This window comes from Hyaena hyaena, unplaced genomic scaffold (assembly GCF_003009895.1).
Source record: "Hyaena hyaena isolate Hyena2069 unplaced genomic scaffold, ASM300989v1 scaffold_542, whole genome shotgun sequence".
NCBI classification, from domain to species: Eukaryota; Metazoa; Chordata; class Mammalia; order Carnivora; family Hyaenidae; genus Hyaena; species Hyaena hyaena.
In genome coordinates, this window is record NW_024081175.1 from 687765 (window position 1) to 713867 (window position 26103).

General features: G+C 39.9%; 1 protein-coding gene across 1 annotated transcript in view; it reads left to right on the forward strand.

Annotated features, from left to right (window-relative positions):
- SLC25A21 (solute carrier family 25 member 21) overlaps positions 1-26103 on the forward strand; it is a 487120-nt gene that overhangs the window by 415991 nt on the left and 45026 nt on the right. The window contains exons 4-6 of the mRNA XM_039255723.1: positions 12775-12841; positions 20132-20191; positions 23929-24036. Coding sequence (XP_039111654.1) covers positions 12775-12841; positions 20132-20191; positions 23929-24036 — 235 coding nt within the window. The remainder of the gene's footprint in view (positions 1-12774; positions 12842-20131; positions 20192-23928; positions 24037-26103) is intronic.

The following is a 26103-nucleotide window of genomic DNA, read 5'->3' on the forward strand; positions in this document are numbered from 1 at the left end:
ACTCCTCCACTTACCAGCTGTTTGACTAGTCAGAAAGTTGCTAATGTCTCTAAGTCTCTCTGGCTTTGTCTATGAAATGGAAAGAGTAGATTCTATTTCATGTAAAAATGGAATGACATAATCATTGTAAAGCATTAGCATTATGATTGCTATTTTTGTTTTTAAAATTTCCCTCAGTAGTCTCAATTCCATTAGAATTCCAAGCTATTAGAATACTATTCCTTTGGAACCTAATATATTGAAATGAAGATCTGTTAAATCAGGTTGTAATTTGTAACCTACCAAATGCTCTGGTCCAAGGTTTTGTTCTTCATAGTTGGGACAATTATTGACTTGCACTTAACTCCAATACCACTAGGGGGCACCTCAACAAATTAATTTTGGAGCCTACTGTAATAACTGGCAGCCATGAGTTAATGAATTTCTAAATGTGACTTCTACTCTGGGAGTAGCCTGCTCAGTGCACTTAGTACACAACATCTTTGGTCTCAAACATGTATAAATTGATTGTAGCAGAATTCTACATCAGGGTGTGAATTCCTAAGGCACTGGGTCATAGAGTTAGGTAAGATTCTATTTGTGAAGGACATCTCTGAATTCTGAGTCTTTCTACCCCAGCTGTGGTCATACGTAGCCCTGCTCAGTCAAGCTATTAAATCAAACTACTTATTACAACAAGGTACCAACTCATTTTCATAAGCACTTGTAAAGAGAGCTGACATTTAAAAAAAAAAAAAAAAAGTCTCTCATCTGGCAGTAGTGCTTTGGAATTAATTTGCTCAGCTCACCTTTTGTGCCAATGGATTTTCGTGCTGGGTAAACAGCTAACACATGGTTGAGCCAAAATTCAAACCCAAGGAGTGTGGCTCCAGAGCCCACACCCCTGCCCACTATATCATATTTCTTTACTGACAGGTAGCATCGAATTAATGCTAAATGCCAGGGGAGGGTGATAAAGAAAAGGAGTGGCCATTGTCAAGCAATTTATAACCTGGATTAAATATGGTAATCATGTGAATAGTGCATACTCTATTCAGTTAAAAATATACAAACCATTCAGACTATTAATATGGATCATGTTTGGGTCATGTTTGTGTACATAGATCTACATAAATGCATGTTTGCATATATATATGTATGTATAGATGTATATGATTAAGTATATACATTTCTTATTTGAATATAGTTATATTCAACCTGAATGTTACTGTGTGCCAAGCACATGATGAAATATTAAAGGCAGCATCTTGGTCATGCCTGGTCAACAATAGGCATTCGTCTACCATCTCAGAGAAGACTTGTTAGAGAAAATTAAGGTCTTGGGGTGCCTGGGTGGCTTAGTCGGTTAAGCGTCCAACTTCAGCTCAGGTCATGATCTCACGGTTCGTAGGTTCGAGCCCTGCATCAGGCTCTGTGCTGACAGCTAGCTCAGAGCCTGGAGCCTGTTTCAGATTCTGTGTCTCCCTCTCTCTTTGCCCCCCCTCCCCGCTCATGCTCTGTCTCTCTGTGTTTCAAAAATAAATAAACACTTAAAAATTTTAAAAAAAGAAAATTGAGGTTTACTAGGGTCTATATTTGACCCTAGAAAAATGTGTTTAGCCTAGTGCATGGAAGAGAGTGTATTGAATGAATGAGTGAGCAATTAAATGAATGATAGTTACTTTATGAATGGGAAGGATGGAAATTAGAAACAGAGGTGGTAAAAAAAAAGGGGGGGGAGGGAAGGGGGGAGGATCGGATCGGTAAGAGGATGCTAGGATGCCGGTAAGTAGCATGAAGCAAAGAATTCCCTCAGCAAGCCGTGTTTAGCAGAGAGCTGGGTAGTAAGGAACTTTTGACTCCACAATTAGGACTTCTTTCCTGGCTTTCAGTCCCAGTTGAAGGAATAGTGTTGTTTCAGTTGGTTTTGGGGGTTTTGTCTGTCTGCCTGTCTGTCTGTTTGTTTATTAAGTCCTTTTCTTCATAGTTGCCATCCACATGAGTGAAAGACTGCCTTTTAATGATTCTTACTTCCTAATGGAAATGTGTTCATTTTTATAAGCAAGGTAAGATGCTGTCACTGAAAATTAATACGCTTTTTGTATAGTCGGTTCTAAGTAAGTCTCTTACTTATAGGTTATGGAGCGATTAACACCACACTCTACCCCTATTATTTACTTCAGTCACTTCTCAAATATCTTCTCTGCTTTTTCTTTCCTTAGCGTTTTCCTTCAGGGTTCTGGTTCTTATATCACGTTAATGCCTTCCTTGGGCTGAGCTGTGCAGCATATTTAGTGCATCGAGCCCCCAGCCAACTTTCCAGGGAATCAAGCCATAGACCTACCTCCTAAATGATACTGACAGTTAAACTAATTTTCTGTATCTTAGAAAATCAAAGTTGTAGTTTATTTTAGACACATCAACAAAGTTTAATTGTCGTGGTAAAATCATACTAAAAGTTCAGTTAAAAACGGGTGTTTGGGAAAACTTTAAAGGATTCCTCCATACAGCATATAATGAAAGTGGCATGGTTTGGGGTACAAATATATCCAAGGACCACATGCAGAAACTCAATTCAATTAATTCTCTGTAATGAAAATGAATTAACTATGTTGTTTGTGCCTGAAGACCCGATATGAGTTGAAGCAGGGAAAACTTTTGTTAGTTTCTCATTACAATGTTAGCTAAAACCTTTGTTATGTTGCGCTTCCTTGAAGTTCAGTTGCTGGTTTGAAAAGAAAAATCTGTGTCGCTTAGTCTTTTTAAGCTGTTTTTCCTCTCCTTTGAAGGACCCGTAGATTTCCCCCTCTCCTTTGCTACATAAAAATGGCCCCAAGATGCATATAATTTTGTGAACTTCAGATTGCAGATTCTACATAATTCAAATAACAGAGCCATGAAACTCCACTCTTTCATTTGGATTCCGGGAACCGCTGAGACTGGTGGAGTATAAATGATGTCAGAATAATGCCCTAAAGGTGTAGTGTCAGGGCCAGAATTCTGCCCTGGGATACTCGACCAGTCAGGCAATAGAAGCCACTCACTCACAACCCAAGGCTGAGTGCCGCCCTCATTGTTTTAATTACAGGGCTACAGCATGTGGGTAAGAAACTTGGATTTGACAACAGCAGAAGAAAGGGGATATTGTATGCCTTCAATCAGCTTTGTATTAGGAGATCCTTAAAGGGAAAATTATGTGAAAGAAAGAAGGAGGAAGAAAACAAACTAGCAAGATCCCTATTTCAATGTAATTTGGAGAAAATGACTGATTTGGGTTGGTCATGCTGCCAGAACAGATGACTCAAGGCTTCCAAACAAGAAATGGAAATCAGGAGGATGCCTGAAGCCTGAAAGAAGAACAAATTGTGAAGATATGATTGACTGTAAGGCTTCAAAATCAACTGTACCAAAGATGAGCTTGGATCCTTGCCCAGAACAGAACTGAATGGTGATGTTCATTTGAGTTCTGACTGTTGAAACAAAATAAAATGTAGTAATTGTGCTCTGTTAGGTACACAGACGTGTTAATGCTTTCCAATTTCCCCAACTGGGGATCTGGTGTCACTTTCCCTGTCGTTCCTTTTTCATGCTTCACCGGTGAGTATTATTGCTGCTCTGGACACTTGGTGAATGCCAGGTTTTTGGCAAAGAACTGGGATCCAGGTGAAAGCATCCTCACGCTGCATATGAGTGTGCTGCAGGTGGCTTTGAAAATGGCTTTAGAGGTTGGGAATCATTTCTTTAATTGGCCTGTTCAGGCTTGGTTGATGTGCACCTCCATCCTGGCATTTGGTGTTCTAGTTGCTGGACGCTGGTTATGAGCCTCAGCAACTTGGGCCCCAAAGCACTTGGTCTCTGACAACCAGGAAATGCCTTGGTTTCCATCAGCAGCAGATTTGTACACCTATCTTTTCCTCTCTTAGGCAGGAAGGCATATTATTCTGTTTTCTTACATTCTTTTTCTCAGTAACCTATCAGTTGAGTTTTACGATAGCCTTGCTGAAGGACAACAGGACTTAATTCCCTCTAAAGGTCAGTCATGAAGCAGCTACATACTTCCCTTTCTCCTTGGAGGCTACAAAGAAGAAAAGAGTTCATGTTATTTTTCCTGACACCAAAATCCTGCTTACTACCCTAGCAACTTCGGAAATTTCCCTGCCTGCCTGTAGGAACAGTCCAATTGCATCGTACAAATGACTTCCAAACAAACATTTTCTACATACTAAATTAGAAAAAAAAAAAAAAAAACAGCAAAACCAACAAGGGGGTGACTCAGAAGGAAAAAAGGAGGAACAGACAGAATATGTGATTTTTCCATTCCTTTTTGGTTTCTTTACCTGAGTCAAATTTTGAGAGTGTTAAGCACTGTCCTGACTACACACTATTTACCACAGAGTCTTCAGATTTCAGGCTGACTGAGAGCCAGTAACTTTTTTTTCAGCCATCCAAATAGACTAAAGATGTTGCCAGGTACAAGATGTTTAATTAAGGACCTGTCTAGTCTCTTTGGGCATCTAAAGTTTGGACTTTAAACAAGGTAACCTAAAATTAGACTCTACTAATGAGAGCCAGCAGAAAGACCTCTTCAGGGGTGTGACTTGCCACAAATGAACCACCACGACAGGATACAAAACTAGAACTCAAAGGAAATCCCACATCTCCTTGCTTCATGAAATCAGCATCTTTTCATTGATTGGTCTGCGACCTTGGAGCCACCCAGTATGTTAAATAGCTTCGCACTTTAAAAAGGGGGGTGGGGGAAATGAGGGGTAAAATTATCTTGTGGGGTTTGGCACAAATCTGCATTTCAAATAAGCTATGTGTGAGCTGTGTCTTTGAGAGAAGAACACGTGCAATTTAGTTTTGATCTTCATTTTATAGATGTCCATAAGTAATACAAGGCCTGTTTTGATTATACAATGAAAAACAAATGTGATCCAATATGGTAGTACTCTGTGTCTACTTATGTTTCTGAACAACAACTCTCATTAGTATGTGAACCACCATTAGTGGCTTTGGAGACCTGGAACCCCATCCTAATATTTGCTTGCAAGCCTATTCCATGTGTGGTATGGGGTTCTCTCATAGGGAAGCATCCTAATAGGACAGGGTTTTAATGTCTGATGGGCTCCTAAATGAATTTAAATCTATTTCCCAAAACGGTTCTTACAGCCTTCTTCAGAATGCTTTAACATTCAACAACCACCTTCACTATGATTATGACTTAAGAACTACCATTTAAGATTTTGTTTTCAGAAATGGGGGTGTCAAAGGGTGTTTGCTAGTGAAGATCAAAAGTACATCGAACATGTTCTTCTCAAATGCTTTCAGCTGTAGGTTAACAGGATATGTAGTTAAAAGCAGTTCAGATAGTAAATATTTGTTTTTAATTTCATCTAACCAGAAATCGAGAGGTAGGTGGTCAGAACTGATTAATTCAACAGTTCAATAATGTCATTGAGGTCCAAGTCCTTTCCATCTTTGTGCTGGGCTTCCTCAGTTTGTGGCAATCATATCTCATTTGACTGCAGTACACAGGCATCTCATGCACTAGAACAACCAGGGAAGAAGAGGGACTTTGCTTTCCATGTGCCTCTTTTCCTTAGGCTGGAAATCCAAGACTTCCAACATACATTTCCTCTCTTCTCACCACTGGTGTCATGGGCTAGGACTGAATCATATGTCCATGCACGTTACAGGATTCACTAGCAAGGGAAGGGGGCCACCATGATTAGCTTGAAGAATTCTGCTTCACCCCTGGACTACAGAAGGGCTTTCCTGCTTGAGTACAGAGGATGGTGAGCACTTGCACCCCAAGGAACAAAGAGCAACCACCAGTGCTCCCCACTGACTTTTAGGATAACAGTTTTACTTTAATATGTAGCATTAATATTTCAGTGTCTTCTCATTATTACTGAAGTAAGTACTGTCTTTCTCCCACACTGACAGAATCATCCTGGTATGCCTCTTACGGACAAAAGTTATCCTGGGGGAAGAAACATTCATCCTTGGGCCTACTTTTTTTTTCTCTCGATCTGGTCCAACTAGCAGATGCTTAATCAACAGCTCAAAAGCTTTTTACAAGAAATGATCTTGTGTATAGAACTGCCCTATGACCCAGCAATAGCACTGCTAGGAATTTACCCAAGGGATACAGAAATGCTGAGGCATAGGAGCACATGTACCCCAATGTTCATAGCAGCACTCTCCACAATAGCTAAAACATGGAAAGAGCCTAAGTGTCCATCAACAGATGAATGGATCAAGAAGATGTGGTCTATCTATACCATGGAATACTACATGGCAATGAGAAACAATGAAATGTGGCCATGTGTAGCAACATGGATGGACCTTGAGGGTGTTATGCTTAGCGAAAAAAGTCAGGCAGAGAAGGACAGATATCATATGTTTGCACGTATAGGAGGATTAGGAGGAACTTGACGGAGGAACAAGGGGGAGAAGAAGGGCGGAAGTGGTGGGGGAAAAGGAGAGAGGCAAACCATGAGAGACTCTTGAATGCTGACAAAAACTGAGGACTGATGGATGTGGGGGGGAGGAGGGATGGGCATGGAGGAGGGCACTTTGGGGATGAGCACTGAGTGTTATGTGGAAACTAATTTGACAATAAACTATTTGTAAAAAAAAAAAAAAGAAATGATCTTGTGCATCGCAGCCTGGGTCAATCAGCTATGCAGGTAGTGATTCACAGTGCTTTAAATCAGAACTGAATGGAAATGGGACTAGAAAACTGATGTTTCCTAAAATAAGACATTTTTACAACAGAAATAACCTTTCAAAAGTGTTTATAAAAACAAACTTATTTCAAGAAAAATTGCAATAGAGTGTAGCCCCATGGTCAAGGACATGGACTGTGAGGACAACAGAACTTGAGTTGAGTCACCGTCCCCTATTTGGCAGTGATATGACAGCAGGCCTCCCCTACAAAATGAAAGAAATAGTCAATCATACCTCCTTCAAAGCACTGTTATACAAGTTGAATGAGATTAATATGCCCATATGCCTACACACGTTTATTCTTAATAGAGTGGCTACTGAATAGTAAGCTTTCAACGAATTTTGACCATTTTTACTTATATCAATATCAACAAAAGTCCATAAACAAACAAGTCAACATTTTCCTCACAAGATAGTTAAAATCAAATTCACAACTTTTGGAAGTAACAACTTTGAGAAACAAAATGTGAGGGCTGCCATATAGTTCATACTATATTGTTCTGGGAGGTCTTACATTGCTTCTCCTGCCTCTTCCAAAGAGTTCTCCAATTGGCTTGATGTTGGTCTAAATGTAAAGCCAGAATAGTGGATTTCCTGTCTTTTCAGGAAAAAGAACTGCTATTAATGCTACATATACATTAGAATCTCAGTTTCCTTCATCTAGGGAGTAGGCTGGATGTGTCAATCTGCTTGTTGAGAAGTAAGCTGGATAAAGCATGTTGATATTGGTGGCACAAATCTCTTAACTTCCCTAGTTATTGTCTTGGTAAGCCGCATGCTCTGTAGAGTGGAGCCAAAACTACATGAACGCAGGAAAAAGTTGGCAGAGTGAACGGTACATGTGGGTATAAACATTAGTTCTTTGGCAGAAAAAAGAAAAGAAGTATCTCCCTCATAAAACATTACAATTCTTTTTTGTTTCTTAGAATCTGTATATCAGACTATACCTTTGGAAAACTTCCAGTAATTATCTAATCAAGTGAAAAAAGTAGCTCATCCGCTTCAGCCCTTGCCTACCACATTCTTTTTCTCGAATTTTGGCTGTGACTCTTCTGATTGGCCCAAGTGCCAATCTTCACTGACAAAAAGGCTCTTCATGTGAGAGGGCATGCATGGTATGGAGGTGCTGTGGCAACCACTTTGGCTGTAGGGGTCATGAAGCTTACGTTCTGGATCCAGGACTTTGGGTCATAAATAATAAACCGAACTCAAAATTATTTAGGTAAAAAAAAAAGAATCTGTTCTACATGATACTGGGTGTCTTTTTTTTTTTCAATGTTTTATTTATTTCTGACAGAGAGAAAGAAACAGCGTGAGCAGGGGAGGGTCACAGAGAGAGGGAGACAGAGAATCTGAAGCAGGCCCTAGGCTCTGAGCTAGCTGTCAGCACAGAGTCCGACGCGGGGCTTGAACCCAAAAACCGTGTGATCATGACCTGAGCCAAAGCCAGACGCTTAACCAACTGAGCCACCCAGGCGCCCTGATACTGAGTATCTTAAAGAATGAAAAGCAAAGGGAAATGCCTGTATTCAGTAAGGGCTGAGATGTAACAAAGCATAAGGAAATTCTTGGGGCACCTGGGTGACTCAGTCGGTTGAGCATCTGACTCTTCATTTCAGCTCAGGTCATGGGATCTCAGGGTCATGAGCTCGAACCCCACATCAGGCTCTGTGCTGACAGTGGAGACTGCTTGGATTCTCTCTCTCTCTCCCTCCCTCTCCCTAGCCCTCTCCCTCTCCCTCACTCTCTCCTTCCGCTCTTCCCCTCGACCCCCACCTCTGCAAAATTAAAATAAAGAGTGTTTAAAAATGAAAGAAAGAAAAAGAGCTGCTGGTGGCAGGATCATACTCACAGTATGAGATCTTCTCTTCTCCATCTTGCTTCTGTGCTTCCCTGAATGGTAGCTTCCTTCTTTCTTATCACTGCAGATTGACCTCCTCCAAATGACAGGAAACATGAATACCATCGACATGATAGCTTTGTTATCTTACAGCATCAACTACACAGGGCGAGACTGATGTTTTCCGTTCTAATTCCCAAATCCTGAAGAACTCTGCTAGGTCTAGCTTGGATCTGATTAACTGGGGCAAAGAGGTGGAATACCATTTGGATCCATTGGTGAGATGCCCATTCAATGGCTGCCTACAAGCAGTGTCATACTGTGCTAATGTGTTGCTTCCCATGTTTCAAAAAGTTGGGTGGGACAGTTCTCAACAGAAGAGGTGCCGGCCTGACTAATCTGTAGATGTCCACTATTGCATGGATATACTGTGCAAACAATGTAAGGAAATAGATCCAGCTTCCCATTTGCCAGCAAAAAATGGTCCTTAAGAATTTCCCATTGAAACTGTTCATTCACTGTTAGAAAGTTTAGGATGCTGGGATGGCTGGAGGCGGTGGGGGTGGGGGGGATGATTACACATGAAAGGAACCGAACAGAGAGAAGGGAAGGAGAGCGCATCAAGAAAGCATTGCCAACTTGAAGCAGAGGGCTCTGGACCTCCCAGCTCTTTTCAGATTAAATCCTTATGGTTCTCCCAGCTGCCTCTCTTCCCTCCTGCCTTACACCTCTTTTTAATATTTTCTCCCATCATTTTTAAAATGAAGACCTTCTGTGTTACTTACAAGATTTCTGTCCTCTTTCAGAGAAGCAGTGCTCTACTTTAGGCAAAAGTTTGAAGTAAGGTAGGGTTTTCTCTTCAGGAAAGCACTTTCTCATGGCCTCCTGTTATTTTTCTTAGAACCACAAAATCTGGGGGTTGGGATGGACCCATCTTGAGCCAGCAAGTCCATCCGTTGTTGTGTATTTCCCATCTCCGTCATCCATGACAAGTGGCCATCCAGACTGCTTGACCACATACCATGAAAGAGAATTCATCATTTTTCAGGAGAGACCATGCTATCTCCAGATAATTCTGATTATAGGAGTACCTCCTTATATTAAGCTCCTACTTGGCCAATAATTTATCTTTTTTGTTTCCACCTGTTGGTTCTAGTTCTACCGCCAGAAACAAACAGAAAAGTCAGGTCTCTTCCCTGCACACTCACCTTCCAAGAGATCATCATATTCATCATGTTTCTCCCCATGATTGTTCTTCTCCAGGCTGAGCAACTGTTCTTCCTACAACTGTTCTCCGTTTTATGGGCTTTCAAGTACCTCTGTTATTAACGGAAACGCTCAGTTCTGGAAGCATTACTAACTTAAATGTTCTTCTTAAGTTTTCCCCCAAAACCAGGCATAATCTTCCAGACATGGAAAAACCAGCACAGAAAGAACAGAACTAATAATATCTTTCATTATAAAGATAGAAATTATGTTCAGGAAAATCACACTTATCTTCTGGGAAGACCAAACCTATGCTTAGTCACTCTCATGCTGAAAATTATGTGATAATTAATTTATAATGAAATTTAAATGGTAAAGAGTGGTTAAATTGTATAAGTGAATTTCAGGCATCAGTAGGTGAAATTGGAATGGAAAGGAGGTGGGAGTATGAATTCCCATAGTTCTTCAAATCACATATCTGCTTTACTTCCTATTCATAAATCTAGCACTATCCAGTAAGTCAAAAATAGAGGTTAGATAGGGCACCTGGGTAGCTCAGTCATTTGAGCATCTGACTCTTGATTTCGGCTCAGGTCATGAGCTCATGGTTTGTGGGTTTGAGCCTGTCTTTGGGCTCTGTGCTGGAGGCATGGATTAGGATTCTCTCTCTCACTCTCACTGCCCCTCTCACTCTCTCTCTCTCTGCCCCTCCCCTGCTCATGCTCACTCTCCCTCTCTTTCTCTCTCTCTCAAAAACAATTAAACTTTTTTTTAAAAAACTGAGTGTAAAGTAAGCCCATATCAGGGGATGATTTTGATTCCTTTCTTCCTCTTTATGAAATCCATATGCTTAACAAACATTTGTGTCCTGGTTACATATACACACAGAGAGAAGGACTCGGGGGCTAAGCACACTAATGCACAGTCAGTTCTCAAGGAGCTAACAATTTAGAAGCTGTAAAACAAGCCCTTTGCTTTCCTAATTGAAGTATGCTGTTTAAGCCAGTGAGTCAAGGAAGAGCAAGAGTTCACCATATTGGTTTGGGTGGCAAAGTGGATTAGGCTCAATAATTTAACTTCCTTGTTCCAGAAGCTCAGCTGGAAGCAGAACCCAATGTAAGAAAGTTGGAGTGAGGGGTGCCTGGGTGGTTCAGTTGGTTAAGCCTTAGACTCTTGGTTTTCTGCTCAGGTCATGCTCTCACAGTTTTGGGAGTTTGAGTCCCAAGTGGGGCTCAGCACTGGCAGCACACAGCCTGCTTGGGATTCTCTCTCTCACCCTCTCTCTGCCCCTCCCCTACTTGCACTGCCTCTGTGTCTTTCAAAATAAATAAACTTTAAAAAAATAAAGAGAGAGGGGCGCCCGGGTGGCTTAGTCGGTTAAGTGTCCGACTTTCACTCAGGTCATGATCTCGCGATTCGTGGGTTCGATCCCCACGTTGGGCTCTGTGCTGACTGCCAGCTCAGAGCCTGGAGCCTGTTTCGGAGTCTGTCACTCCCTCTCTCTCTGACCCTCCCCTGCTCACGCTATCTCTCTCTCTCCTAGAAATAAATAAAATATTAAAAAAAAAAAAAGAAATAAATAAAGCATTTTAAAAAAATAATAAATAAATAAATAGAGAGAGAGAAAGTTGCAGTACAGCTTGAGGGGTCGATCAAAGATGCTCCAGCCCCATGTTAAATGGACATCCTAAAATGCACACACTGAGTCCTGCCTTTTTCATATATGGGTTCATCAAGAAGACTGATTATCAGGGCACCTGGGCAGCTTAGCCAGTTAAGCCTCGACTTCCACTCAGGTCATGATTTCGTGGGTTCGGTCCCCACCTCGGGCTCTGTGCTGACAGCTCAAAGCCTGGAGCCTGCTTCAGATTCTGTGTCTCCCTCTCTTCTCTGCTACCTCTGCTACTCATGCTTGCTCGCTTTCTTTCTCTCTCTCTCTCTCTCTCAAAAATGAATAAACATTAAAAAATATTTTTTCAAAAAGAAAGAAAACTGATTATCTCAGAAGATAATGAGAAATATTCTATTTATGGGTTTCAGGTTTAAAGTGAGTACATGGCATGGGTACCTGGCTGGCTCAGTCGGTGGGGCACCTGACCCTTGATCCTAGGGTCGTGAGTTCAGACCCCATGTTGGATGTGAAGCCTACTTAAAAAGAAAACAGAAAACAGAAAAAAATGAATGTATGGCATATATATTTTTTCTAGGGCAGACAAAATTAAAAATTTTGGATCTTAAACCCTAATATGAAATAAATGGTGACATTTTATGAACCTTATAATAAGCATATGGCACTTGTTCTTGGTTTTGTTTTTTTGCACATGTTTCTAAAAAGTTGAATATATGCACATCCCTCAACATTGGCAACAATAGTCATCCCAGGTACTGTTAAGACTGCATGTCAGTAAGCAAGTTTGACATTTCGTCTGTCAGCAACATATGTCCCTGACCTTCTATCTCCATCAAGCAAGCTAAAGAATTATGACTAACTCAAGACAGGGCTGGGAGCCCAGGTTTCATGGCCATAGAGCTTGTTAGTTCCTCTGTGTTAGTGAGGCAAAAACTAAGGATTTGTGTCCCTTGCTAGCTCAGGAATTTCTAGTCTAGTGGGCTCAGGTCTCGGGTATTACTCTAACCTCAATTGGTTAAAAGGGAGGAAATGCAAAGCTGTTGGACAGCTTGAAGCTACCTACCATACAACTGAGGAAAAAAATTCAAGATTGCTTAGTGTGAGGAAGGTCAAGTTCATCCTCAAGGTACAACTCGTTGTGTTTAGCAATGTACCTAGGGGATTCCAGTCTCAGTATTATTTATTCTTCTGAATTTCATAGTGCTAAAAAATTCAGAATTTATAATCTCTGCACTTTAGAATTAAAACAACCAAGGACTTCATGATTGGTGTGCTACATTGAATAATTGGGAATACTTTAAGATTAGTTGTTTTGTCCATAAACAAAGGCAGAATTACCTATTGCCTGGTTCCTTTACGTAAAATCTTTTTATTTCTCCAATAGGGTGTTCGGTTTTTACAAGGGAATTCTGCCACCCATCTTGGCTGAAACACCAAAAAGAGCAGTGAAGGTAAGCACTGTTTACATTGCCACCAAGTGAAAGTAGACTGCAGTAACACCTTCAGCCCTAAAAAATCCCGTAACAAACTACCGGACATTAATGTGTATTGAACATAAGACAGTAAAAATTTTAATGTGGAAATTATAGCATAACTTTTATGCTAATCAGGCATGGTCACTCTCTCAAATATTGGTTTGTGGATTTTTTTTCAGGTAAAGGCACTCCCTTTTGATGAGGAAATTATACAAAAAGTACAGTGGTGAATGAAATTCATGTAATTGAACCACAGCAGCCACAAAATAGCTTGGACTTTTTCTCAAAGCAATTCATAAATTTTCCTTGGGAGCAATAATTATTAGAGAGAGAGGGAGAGGAGGGAATAGTGGCGGAAAAACCTTTTTCCCCTAAACGAGTTCTGTTTTATGAACAGAGCAAACTAATACGGTGTATTTCTTTGTATATGATTCTTGTATAACACATTTATTTGGCATGCTAACTTCATTTCCTCCCCACCTCCCAACCCCAGTCTCCTCTGTTAAAATTCTCTATTCTGGTTTTTACAAAATTATTACTTCCACTACGCTGATTTCCATTCTTTAACCACATAACCTTGGAGGTTTATGTACTACTTACTGGTTCGGTATCTGGTTGGGAACATGGAGATCTGGCAAGACCCCCAGGGAAGAAAGAACTAAATCTGCTCAGTCTTTGATATATTCTCTTGGATAGAAGTCCTGGTCACAGCGACTTTGGCTGGGAGTGCCCCCTCCCCATGCCAGTGACATCACCAAATATGACTTTGTCTTTCCATAAGAAGGATAACACACACTTAGGCCAAAAGACTTCCTTCCCAACTAATGACATAAAACTTTTTTCACGTACATTATTCAATAGGTATTCCTAATATTCCCGAAAGGTAAGGAGGGACAATTTATATACTTTTACTCTATAGCTTAGGAGGGTAAGTTAACATTTATGAGAAAATAACAGTCACCAAACTTTTACATTATGTCAAAATAGTAATTTCATAGGATTTCCTTCAGGTCTAGAATTCAGAAAACAAAGCTTTAAAACATACTTTCTCTATAAATTCATCCTCTCTGTTGCCATAGTTTTTGTGATCTTATATTATTACTTCAATACAAATTTCATTATAAGGATCTGAATCGCAGCAAAGAATCTGGAAGAAGTTCACCAAAGTACACAAGAGGGCTGACTTGAATTATGAAACGGCCTCACTTGATAAAAGATTGCCCAAGTAAACAAACAGAGCGGAGTTCCTTTTCAAATGAAAAGTCACTTTGTCTCCATGGAATAATATATTCATTTGTTCAGTGTTTTACATGTATAAATAAAGTAAATTATACTTACATTTTTTCCTGGAATATTTTTTTCTTAATACTGTATATTGGAGACAAATTTAATTTAAATTTGAAGAGGATTAAGGTTTATCAGTGTTGAACAGTCTTTTATGTAAAAAAAAAAAGTTGAACTTTGCAAAAATGAATTAGTCTCTAATTAAAAAAAAAAAAAAAAAAAAAAAAAGCAATGCTCCTTGCCAGAAGAATGGTTAACAGATGAACTTTTGGGCAACTGGATATGGTATATGTGTCCCAGACATCTTGTTTCAAGTCGATTTTACCTTAAAATTATTGAGACATATGGTAAGTGCATTGGCTTTTAAAGTATAACTTGGAGTTAAGTGTATCTTTGCCAGATGGATAGCACTAGTTTCTCAATATGATTCATGAAAACATTTGTTTTATAGATATTTATCTTAGAATTTGTGAGAAAAGTGATCATCTGATTGTAACAATTTCATACATCATAAACTGCTTCACTGTGTATCATCAAAGTTCACTTCAGAAAAAACATTCAGAGACCATATATACGTATATGTATAAATATATCCACACACATGCAAACATACATACATAAATATATGTACATATGGTCTGTGAATATATGTGTGTATTATGTGTATTCCTTGGTGCTGCCACTTCAGTTACAATCATTATTATAATCAGTAACAATGTTAAGTTTTCTGTACTTTATTTTTGGAAATGAGACTCATCATTAAAATAAGAAGATTCATCCATGCTAAATAAATCAAACTTCCCCTTTCACAAATGAAGACAGAATTAGTGTTGCAGTTAGCAAAAGAAAATAAAGACCTCGGAAAGATACCACCTGGTCCCTTGGACTTGGGAAGCACCACATTCCAGGTTCCAGCGTCTGGTCTTGAGATTCGCAAGTCTAGAAACACTAGTTGCCTAATACTAACCAGACTCATGAAAGAATGTAAATTGTGAAGGCTGTTCACCACTATCCCTATACCTGCCATGGTGTCTGCACATACTGGATACTCAATCAATGTTAGATGCACAAATGAAACATACAAAGACAAAAAGAAAGTGTATTGATTTATAACAGGAGACATTCCTGTCCTATTCCCCCAAATTCCCATGTCCACTATTCAGTTTCTGGAAGACCAAGACTTCCATTTCCAGCCAAGATAGAGTAACAGAGACCAGATTTTACTCTCCTGCCTGAAACAGCAACAATAAAAATGAACAAAATATATGAAACCACAATTTTCAAGACACTGGACATCAGACAAGGAAGGACAGAGATGGGAAACAAATGAGATGAGCTCCACGGTTTGCCCCAGCTTACCTCCTTAAGAGGTTTGCCAGACCGAGGTCACGCAGAGGAGATGTAAGGAGAGCTCAGTGTACTCCCTGGGATGAGATGCAGCTGACGGGCTGGAGAGGGCAAAGCAGCTAGAGTTCACAGGACAGGTTATCAGAAAAAGAGAGAGCTAGAGAGAGAGAGAGAGAGCTCCTAAGGTCTGCAGAGGGACCCTGTAGATATTCAGGTGAGAACCAATAAGTACATGCATGTAAGGAAACTAGCAAGGCTGGGGGAAGAGCTGTACAGAGCATTAGGGGACACAGTGATTGGCAAGCACACAGGGCCAGGAATAGTACCTGTTCCCACCAGCCAAACTGAAGGGCCTCCAAATGCACAGGGCCTGAAGAGGAGTACTCAGAAGGGGTTTGCCTCCATAGCGGGGAATAACTAGCCCTACTCTGAGCTCTGCTTAGGTCGTTAAAAGCAAGATACAAGTGGATCAGACTGTTTCCACATAACTGAACTGCATCCCTGAACAGAATACCTGAGAGGTCGGGTTAGTCATCAGACTGCTTAGGGAGCATGAGTGAAAGCAAAGGGAAATGTGCTGGAGGGCTCTGTCGCCCAGGCAAACGGTACTGACCTACCCTGCCAAACCACAACTTGACACTACTCCGGAGACTGTGTGGCTTGTGCTCCAGGCACAGCCCCTCTCCCAAGGTGAGACTACCAACTTCTAGATTCCAGTACATAGGTTATATATGACATAATTCATTTGGATTCCAGATTTTATATTTGGGATTCCCTAAAACTTGATTGAATATGAATGTTTTCAAAACTCTTTAGTCACACATCAGTATGACTTTGGGGAGGTAGCTTTATTACATGTTGACGCTCCAAATTGTGTCCTTAGAAAGTAACCTCATATCTCACATGATAGGGTACTTTTATCACCTCTATGCGTTGATCGATATTGTGGATGAGAAATTACTGAGAAATATCATGAAAGCCATAAAGAAGTAGTGTTGTATAGAGAGAAATTAAAATTGCAGCTAATCTCCTAGTTCCTAAGAATATAGTTCTGGTATAATATCTTCTAAGCTTTGAACATGGGAGACATTCGGTATATATTTGTTGAATGAACGAATGAATATTATTTTAGTAAATATCGGTTTCAGACTATAATAATGACATTTTACTATTACTGAATTTTACTATTAGTGAAACTTCATTTTAAAAGATTTTTAGCTTTCCCTTCCTTAAGATGCTGTCTTATTTATTTGAAGTACCATCTGCTTATTAGACTGTATGATAATATATTGTTCATTACTTTTGGATTCAGTACATTAACAATTCATCTGTGGGGTTTCTTTATTCCCTGGAACCTGAATCATTTTATCCTAGCCATTCATTGAAAGCTTCCAGAAAAGTCTAAGGAGTACCAATCAGCTACTTAGTAGTAGTTTAGTTTTTTTAACAATTTTAGAGATGGGGAGATGAACAGCCTAGAGTTGCCCTAACACATAGACTTGGGATTCCCTGTGAAAATTGCTACAGTGACGGGCCAAGTCCATGTCCCCAGACTTCTCCCTTGGATCCCAATATAGTCCTAATCCTTTGTAACTCAGAAAATCAGAAAGAAAGAGAGAGAGAGAGAGAGAGAGAGAGGGAGGGAGGGAGAGAGAGAGGGAGGGAGGGAGAAGGAAAGGAAAGGAAAGGAAAGGAAAGGAAAGGAAAGGAAAGGAAAGGAAAGGAAGGAAGGAAGGAAGGAAGGAAGAAAGATCAAAACCACATCCTCACAATGGAAGGGAATGAGGTAGTGAGGCCTTTTGTGAGGTCCATCCATCCCAGAACTTCCCTGAACCCAGTGTTCAGTGTTTCCAAATGTAAGTCATGACCCATGAGTCATAAAATCAATTTAGTGGATCACTAGATATAATGGGTCATGACCAGAATTTTTTTTCAGGAAACAGAATAGAAACATAGTACATTACACACAGTGAAGGGGTAAATATTATTTTATAGCAATGTTTTGTTTCAGCTATAAATACAAGTGTGTACTGCATTCATGTGTGTGTGTCTGTGTGTGTGTCTGTGTGTGTGTGTGTGTGTTACATAAATACTTTTTACATGGATTGTGGTCAAAAAAGTTTGAAATCTTCTGCCTTGAGGGACTGTGGGCTTCTAGGGTCAGGGAAGGCAAGAAGACCTCAACAGCAAGAAAATTCTAGGGCAGAGAATCCCAGACTATTAACAATCATGGCTCAGCAGTGAGTAAGCATATACCGTGTTTGAGAGCATGCACAGGCTTGCAGTTATGAGGGAGGAATGTCAGTCCTTCCACTCTCTAGCTGCAGGACATGTTTCTACAAAATGAGAATCGTAGCTGTATTATACCCTGCCTGATGTAGGTGTATGGTTTTGTTGCAGTAGCACATGCAAAGGCCTTAGCATGTTTTCCGACCACAGCAGGCTATCATGGGTGATACAAATAACTAAGGATACTAAGGATCTGTGGCTTCTTTATTTGGTCTAAGTGAAGAAAGAGAATAAAAACTAGGATATTCTGAAAGCCCTCTCCATGCCAGGCATGTCATAAAACCTTAAACTCTGTTATTTTATTTTTTCAATTTTATTTATTTATTTATTTTGAGAAATAGAGAGAGGGAGAGAGAACAGGTGGGGGGGCAGACAGTAGAAGAGACAGAATCCCAAGCAGACTCTACGCATGAGTGCAGAGCCCAATGCGGGGCTTGAACTCAACAAACTGTGAGATCATGACCTGAGCCACGATCAAGAGTCAGATGCTTAACCTACTGCACTACCCAGGCACCCCTTAAATTCTATTATGTAAGGAATACTCTGGAAGCTAAGTTTTGTGTTCTTGAGGGCTAGAAAGGTCCGGTGACTTGCCCATGCTTTTGCAGCTAAGTAGCATAGGCGTGATTCAGTCCCAGGACTGTTCCCATCAAACCCCAGCAAGGTGATTGTCAAAGAATGGTGATGATAATGACCATTAAAAAACAAGGGAAAGAAACTTATCTTTAAAGCCTAAGACAATAACTTTTCCTTCCATGGTTAACGATTTCATCAAAACAGTAATGGCCACTGGTGCTGTTTGTTTGTTTGTTTGTTTTTAACACCAGGATTGGTTCAGGTTGTCACCATCCACTAGAATGTTATGCAAAGATGGCAGAGGCTTCTCTTTATTGCTGCAGGAGGCATCCAATAAATATTTGTTGAATGACTAAGTGAATGAATCCCTAATCTAGAAAAGTTTACATCCATAGTTGAGCTATAGAAGCATGGCACAAAAGTCATTCCTGGGTCTTTAAAAAGATCAAAATCTATCTGGTGATACAATGATTTGGGGGCTGCCCAACCACTCATGGAGCCAAACCTACATGGAACTACCTCCTTCTAACAGAGTACTATTTAACTCCCAATTCCACCTTTTTCCTTCCCCCATTTTATTGAGTTATAAAGTATAGAGTAGAAGACACTTGAGACCATTTCTGGGATCTTAAAAATCAGACACTAGCAGGACCTAAGATTATGCCTTATCAGTAACATAGGCAGCTACCTGACAGAGCACCCAAGAGCAAAACATGGTCAAGCAGAGGCATTGCCCAAAATGCAAAGTATAGAAAGAGAGGAGAGGAGGGGCGCCTGGGTGGCTCAGTCGGTTAAGCGTCTGCCTTCGGCTCAGGTGATGATCTCATGGTTCGTGGGTTCGAGTCTCGCCGTCGGGCTCTGTGCTGACAGCTAGCTCAGAGCCTGGAGCCTGCTTCTGATTCTCTGTCTCCTCTCTCTGACCCTCCTCTAATCACACTGTCTCTCTCTCTCTCAAAAAATAATAATAATAAAATAAAATAAATAAATAAACATTTTAAAATTTAAAAAAAAGAGAGGAGAGGAATGTATAGGGGGCACATTGTATGAGGTCTGATCAGATTTGCCTCCATAGAAATTTATTTGCAGAGAAAATTCTGTTACTTGTTACCTAATGAAGGAACATACAAAATCTTCATCATCATTGAAGTTTAAAGGAAGGAACAAGCAGTTCTTTTCCTTCATTCATGTTGAAGACCATCTTGTTTTAAGTCAGATGGACAAGATGGCCTCACTGGGGCTTCTTCTGTTTTACCATGCCATCTTCTTCATCAGTGAGTGTTTAGAGATTCCATGAATCAATGGAGATGCACAACATGATAGCTGCAAGTTAAAGATAAGAAGTGGATGTCTTTCACAAGTGGGCTAGAAAAGTGGGCATTCACTGGGAAAGCAGTTCAGAGAGAAAACATAGGAGACCAGAGATTTTAGGTCTCTGTGCCTATAATTCTGAATCACTGCCATAAAAAAGAAGTCTATTGATGTCTGGGGAAACTGAAAATGGTCATGGTAAATGGAAGCTGTATGGTTCATTTACTGCTATAAAGGATTCCATCAGCTCTTCTGTAGGTTATTATCGTTGCATTTGAAAATGTGAATGTTAAAGTAAGATTCAATAGCAACTACCCGAGACCAGATTAAAAACTATGTTCGATGGTTTATCATTTTTTAAAATGCTGCTTAATATAATGATTTGCTAAAGAAATTTGAGTCAATTAAAGGGTTTGTTGCAGGAAATTGTTATAAATCTCTGGGTTTGGTTTTATTTCACAGTTTTTCACCTTCGAGCAGTACAAGAAATTGCTAGGATATGTGTCACTGTCACCAGCATTGGTAAGTGAGAGTATTTATTATACTTAAGTGTGTGAGTTATTTCATAAAGCAAAATCTGGAAACAAAAACTCTTTTGATTCCCCAAGCCCAGCTACTAAAATATGTATTTGAGTTATTCAATGTTCAGCTACTTGTTGAAAGCCATCTTCCTAATAACTCACAATTTGGCTATTTTATAGCTCCCAGTGATGAATTTATGATAACAATGATATGTGTGGAAGGACTCATATGAGATATGGTCAAGAATATAAAATAAAGAGTACATTTGTCAAAGATTCTGTTAAAGCCAAAACATGCCTATGTTTACATATATACTGAACATATCTATTTATGCAAAAGTCAGTATTCCTGAAACATTTCCTAACAGGTCACTTTTCCAGCTTTTGCTTAAGCTGTAGTAAATATAGGACTTCAAGTCACCCTGTCGTCAGATGCAGAAGGGCCTTTTGTAGTTGAGAATAGTGATGTTACAATGACACATCTCAGTTGGGGCACGTGGGTGGCTCAGTTGGTTAAGCGTCCAACTCTTGGTTTCATCTCAGGACATGATCTCATGGTTCGTGGGATCAATCCCCAAGTTAGGCTCTGTGCTGACAGCGTGGAGCCTGCTTGAGATTCTCTCTCTGCCCAACCTCTCCCCCACCCCCGCCCATGCATGTCTTCTCTCTCTCTCTCAAAATAAAAAAAATAATAAAAAAATAAAAAACTTAGAGAAAACAGTGACACATCTCAGCTATTACAAGAAAATCATTTGGTGATTTGAACATTTCTCAATGCCACTCCTCTCCTTCTTGGTGACTTTGCTGCTTTTCACAAGACAGATTATATTTACCAAATGGGTTTTACAAGCATGTGTGCAACGAGAGCCCAAGAGAGAGAAAATGCACCATTTTTCTCCCTCCAATTCTGGAAAACAAAGCAAAACAAAATATGCATTGGCCCTCCAATTGACAGTGTACCTTCCAGCCCTGGAAAATTCCCCCAGTTCACTTGCTGAAATGTACCTCAAAATTCAACCAGCGAGGCAGTGTTCTGAGCTTCAGCTTTTCAGTTACTTAACTTGTAAAGGTTCACTTCAGAATATTTACCCTGCCAAATAGACTGTCCAAGAAGAAGTATCTTTATTTTTAAAACCATACATGACCTTTTCTAGGAAGGATCCTGTGAGGAAACTTCATGTCCAGCCTCCTGCCTAGACAAGGTGGCTGTGAGGTAGCCTCAAATGGAAGAAGTGGCAGAATGAATCCTAATATTAGCTAAGATTTTTTTAATGCCTTAGTGTCTTCTCTTAATGTCACTCTGAACTTTGAAAACATCTTGGTAAAGAGAGGATTAAAAACTTCCTAGCAAAAGACAATAAAATATGGTGTCCAGAGGGCCAGCTGGCTGTTCCTGTGTCGAGCATTGGTACCATGCAAGGGATGGCAGTTCTCTTGACTCTTGAGAATTAAAACAAAAAAGCATTTGGCCACTCGAGCTACTATAACTGAATGCATGCAAACTGTAGGCAGTTTTTCTCTTTCCTTGAACTCATTTATTCCAGCTTCTTTTTGATACAGCTAGACACTTAAACAGCCCTTAAATGTCCCCTGGTTCTCTCACATGAAAAGATTAGGGGACTGGGAACCCAAGTATTACCTCTTGTCTCTGGAATAATCTAAGTAACATGATCTGCTGATAGCAGATCAATTCTTTTGACAAGGGACCGCTGAACACTAGTCCTGAAAGCAAATGTAACTGAGTTTTATAGAAGAACAAAAAAGTGAGTTACTTGGAAGGTTGCATATAGTAAGTAATAAAAACCTGAACATCTGGATTTTAGCTTTCCTAGTCAGAAGAGTTTGGGACTAGTATTTGTGTGTGTGTGTGTGTGTGACACACACACATGTTTTGGCTTCTATGATGAAAGTCTGAGATAAATGAATAAAATATCTGGTCTATTACCCTATACAAATATGTTTAAAATCATTATGAAGGGCCATGAAAGGAAAACGTCATTATTTATTCCCTCTCTCCTTGAATCTGTGTACTATCCCATTCTTCCTCTGCATTTTTATGTGCAACAGGACAATGACTTTTGTATAGCACTTTACAAAGGGCTTCACACATTGTTTTGATCCTCATAATTCCCTTATGAGGTAATGAGATTAGATATCACTGTCCCCATTTTGCAGATGAGAAAACCGTGGCTTACGAAAGGTTCAGTGATGTAGAGACAGGGCTGCAGCTAGCACATACGGTGTCTTTGTGTGAGTTGTGAAAAGGTACCCTTTCTCCTGTGAGATGCCTCTCCAGAGCTCCAGCTTGGCAAGTGGGGTGCAGGCTGGATTTCAGACACACACACACACACACACACCTTTTTCTGCACACTACAGCTCTGGTCATACAGCCAATCAGTGGCAGGACCAGGACCTAAACCCAGACCTCCTGGCTCTAGATCCTCCCTTGTTCTGTCTTGCCTTTTCTTCCAAGGTTATGTAATATTTCTGTCTCTTTTCTCTTTTGGTCTCCCATTTGAAGAAATTAGAGACTCCTGGTAAGAGTTATCTGTTCTTTGCTCTTCATTGGCTTTTTTTTTTTTTTCTTCTTTTGGTTGTATATACTATTACCTCTTCTCCTTGGAATTAGAGCTTCAGCACTAAAGGTTTTTTCAGCATCTGTTTTGGAGATTTGAGGCTTTATTTCATTTTGTTTTTCTGGGGTGTGTGTGTATTTATTGTTCTGTTTTTTTTTTTAAATATTTTATTTTTGAGAGAGACAGTACAAGTAGGGGAGGGACCGACAGAGAGGGAGACACAGAATCTGAAACAAGCTTCAGGCTCCAAGCTGTCAGCACAGAACTTGATGCGGGACTCGAGCTCACCGGCCTTGAGATCATGACCTGAGCCGAAGTAGGACGCTTAACCCCTGAGCCACCCAGGTGCCCCTGTTCTGGTTATTTTTGATACAGATTTTCTGAAAAACCCTTAAGCATTTGACTTGGAGGAAAATTCTAGAAAGTTCTTTTTTTTTTTTTTGCAGAAATTCTTAATTAAGAGCAAGTAAGAACCTGACATCATCCTTTGATAGATGTTCTAGATTTTAGATGAGCCTTAGAACAACCTAGCCATTTCTGATCTCTTTTCCTCTTCAGCTTCTATGGCTAGAAGAATAGGGCAGTTGTCAGATTTTTTTTTAAACAGGGAAAGGATGAATAAAAATAATTTTTTGTTTGTTAATTATCTAGAATAGTGACTCCAACAACAGGGCTATTTAAATGTTTTCAGCTGCACTGTTTGGTCACCTGAAACTTAGTTTTTTATAAACATTTTATTTTTGCTTCTGCTCCTTGAATTTTTTTAGATGCTCAATAACGATTTAAGTTAGCTGTTTTAAAAATGAAGCTCTCTTCTTACAGGCCAAACTCTCTTTTAATTTTTACATGTGCAGATGTTTTAGTATCCACCTTAAATCACTAAAACAACCTTTCTTTTCATTAAAGGAAAAAGTCATTGTTGATGGGGTTTTGACATTTTATTTTGAATTGTTAGGATGTGGTTTGTGGCTTCTGTAATTTCTTCTTCATGAATTGTCAGCATCTAATCAAGAACTAAAGCTGTTTAGTAATGGCATATGATGCATTTATGTAAGTTTCTCCATTCTCAACATAACATTCAGCTGCAGAGTGTAACAAATAGGATGTTTAGCCCAGTACACATAACTTGTTTTAAAATATTGATTGATTTAATTTTTTCTAGACATTTGCCATTGCTGGATTAGGATCTGGACTAACAGAAGCTATCGTGGTTAACCCTTTTGAGGTAGTAAAAGTTGGCTTGCAAGCGAATCGGAACAAATTTACAGAGGTAATAATTTAATGTTTTCCTATTGGTGAGGGAATATAAAATATTTTATATATATATATACATATATATATTGTGTGTGTGTATATATACATATACCTACATATGTATATATAGGCCCAGCTCTTATTCACTTGTTAAAGCTGTAGCAAATTATTGTTAAGGAAATAGCATAAGAAAAAGTCAAATTTCTTCCACAAGGAAAGTGTTAACAAAAATATACTAAAGTCTGACAGGCAAACACATGTTTACCTGTTTTTATTTTAGATTTGTAATGTAATCTATAGTGACTTATTTGGAAATGTTTTCCCTACTTTTGGCAAAACTTCTATTTCACATTATACTGGAAAGGATTGAAGCAAACACCACTGAAGTGAGAATATTGTGCCTTTAAAAAAATTATGAAGTCATTTTTTAAAATTACCTCACCCCTTTCTCTACTCCACCCACCGCCCTCCCCCAAAGATTCTGATAATCTGTCAAGCTTGTCTTTTCGTTTAATCCGAATGAGCAAGTTACTAAGCCTGTATAGACATCACCCCTTGGACAATGATGAGTCCTGACATTTAATCACTGGTACATGATGTTCCATGAAGACAGCTTCCCTTGGTGTGTGCTGCCTTCACTTCCTCCCAGTTGCCTAATAATTCCCTTAAAACCCCCCAGTCCAACTGTTCTTCTTTTATTCTTTTGGGTGCCAAGCACAGGGTAGGGAGAAAAGAAGGAGATTGGCATTCCAGGTCTTTCCTTAGCATTTTAATTTAGTTCCACAACTGGGTAGCATGTGGTATAAATTGCCTCGGTGTATCTGCTGACCTGAAGTTCTCTGTAGAATAGTTCCCTTGCCTACTACTTAAGCAGCTGCTAATGGGTGGAGACCCCCCTCCCTCCCACCCTGCTTCCTGCCTGCTGACATGGCCTGAGAGCTCCCTGGCAGCTTCTTAAGCAGGGGTGTGGGAAAGGAGAAGGGGGCCCTGCTCACCTGTAGCTGCCAACCCAAGGGGGACAGGGTTGGGCTCCTTCAGCAGATGCTCTCCACTCAGATGAAATCAATCCTAATTAAAGTTTCAAAAAGTTGCCTTAATTACAGTGATATACAGAGCACTTTGGAAAAGACTGAAAATTCTTGTATTGCCCTGGTCTTTGTTTCTGCTTTGTTTTCTGTTTCCTTGAATGAAGGGAAAAGGTGGTGAGAAATAGGAAGAGAAGAGAAGAAACGCTTTTCCAGTGTCCTATCGAAATGGAGCAGCCCCCATGAAATCTGTTCAAGGAAATTTTGATCTGTTAGATGAGGAGAATTACCGATTAGAAGAAAATTTTGGAGCTCCTCCCCCTGGATGGCCTCATTTTAGTCATTGGGAAGCTCATCAGGGCAGCAAGAGGGGATAAAGGAAAGCAGGTATTCTACCGAGGTCCTTTATCAAGGCAGCATGTAACCAGAGGAACGGAAATGGGACAGAGCACCAAGGAGCACTCATGGGAATGAAAATGTTGAGTTATCACAGCACCTCTGCTCATGCCTAATGTTCTTTTTCTCTCCTCTGCCCTAAAGGAGGTTCTACTCTGAGGCCAAGTAATAATTGCTAATGTGTTACATGTGCTAAGGCCTTGCTAAAACACGGTAAACACCCTTCCAGCCTAACACAAGAATGCTGCGTGTGTACGTGTTCCCAGTTCACTTACAAGAGTGCGGTTTGTGTCAGTGGTTTATGTCTACGCAGGCAGGCATTTTTTAAGTGGGGGAGACAGGAACCTGTTTGGGGTCATTTCCTTTGCAGAATCCTCCAAACTGGATTCACTTTTCGATCTTTGCTTAGACCAAACAAAAATGTTAGGTACACTGTAACCTTCAACTAGTCCAAGGTGGTGACCCATGTCAGCATTTATTTCCAGCAACTATCAGGATTCAGTAGCTGAACTGAGGTGACACTTTGTAGACAATATTGATCAAATGGAAAAGTAGTAGTACCGAGTCACTCAGCATAAAGTAATGGGACTACACTTTCTGGGGAAAAAAATCTGAGAGGAAGAGATGACAAGATAAGAATTATAAATTTGGATCTAGTTATT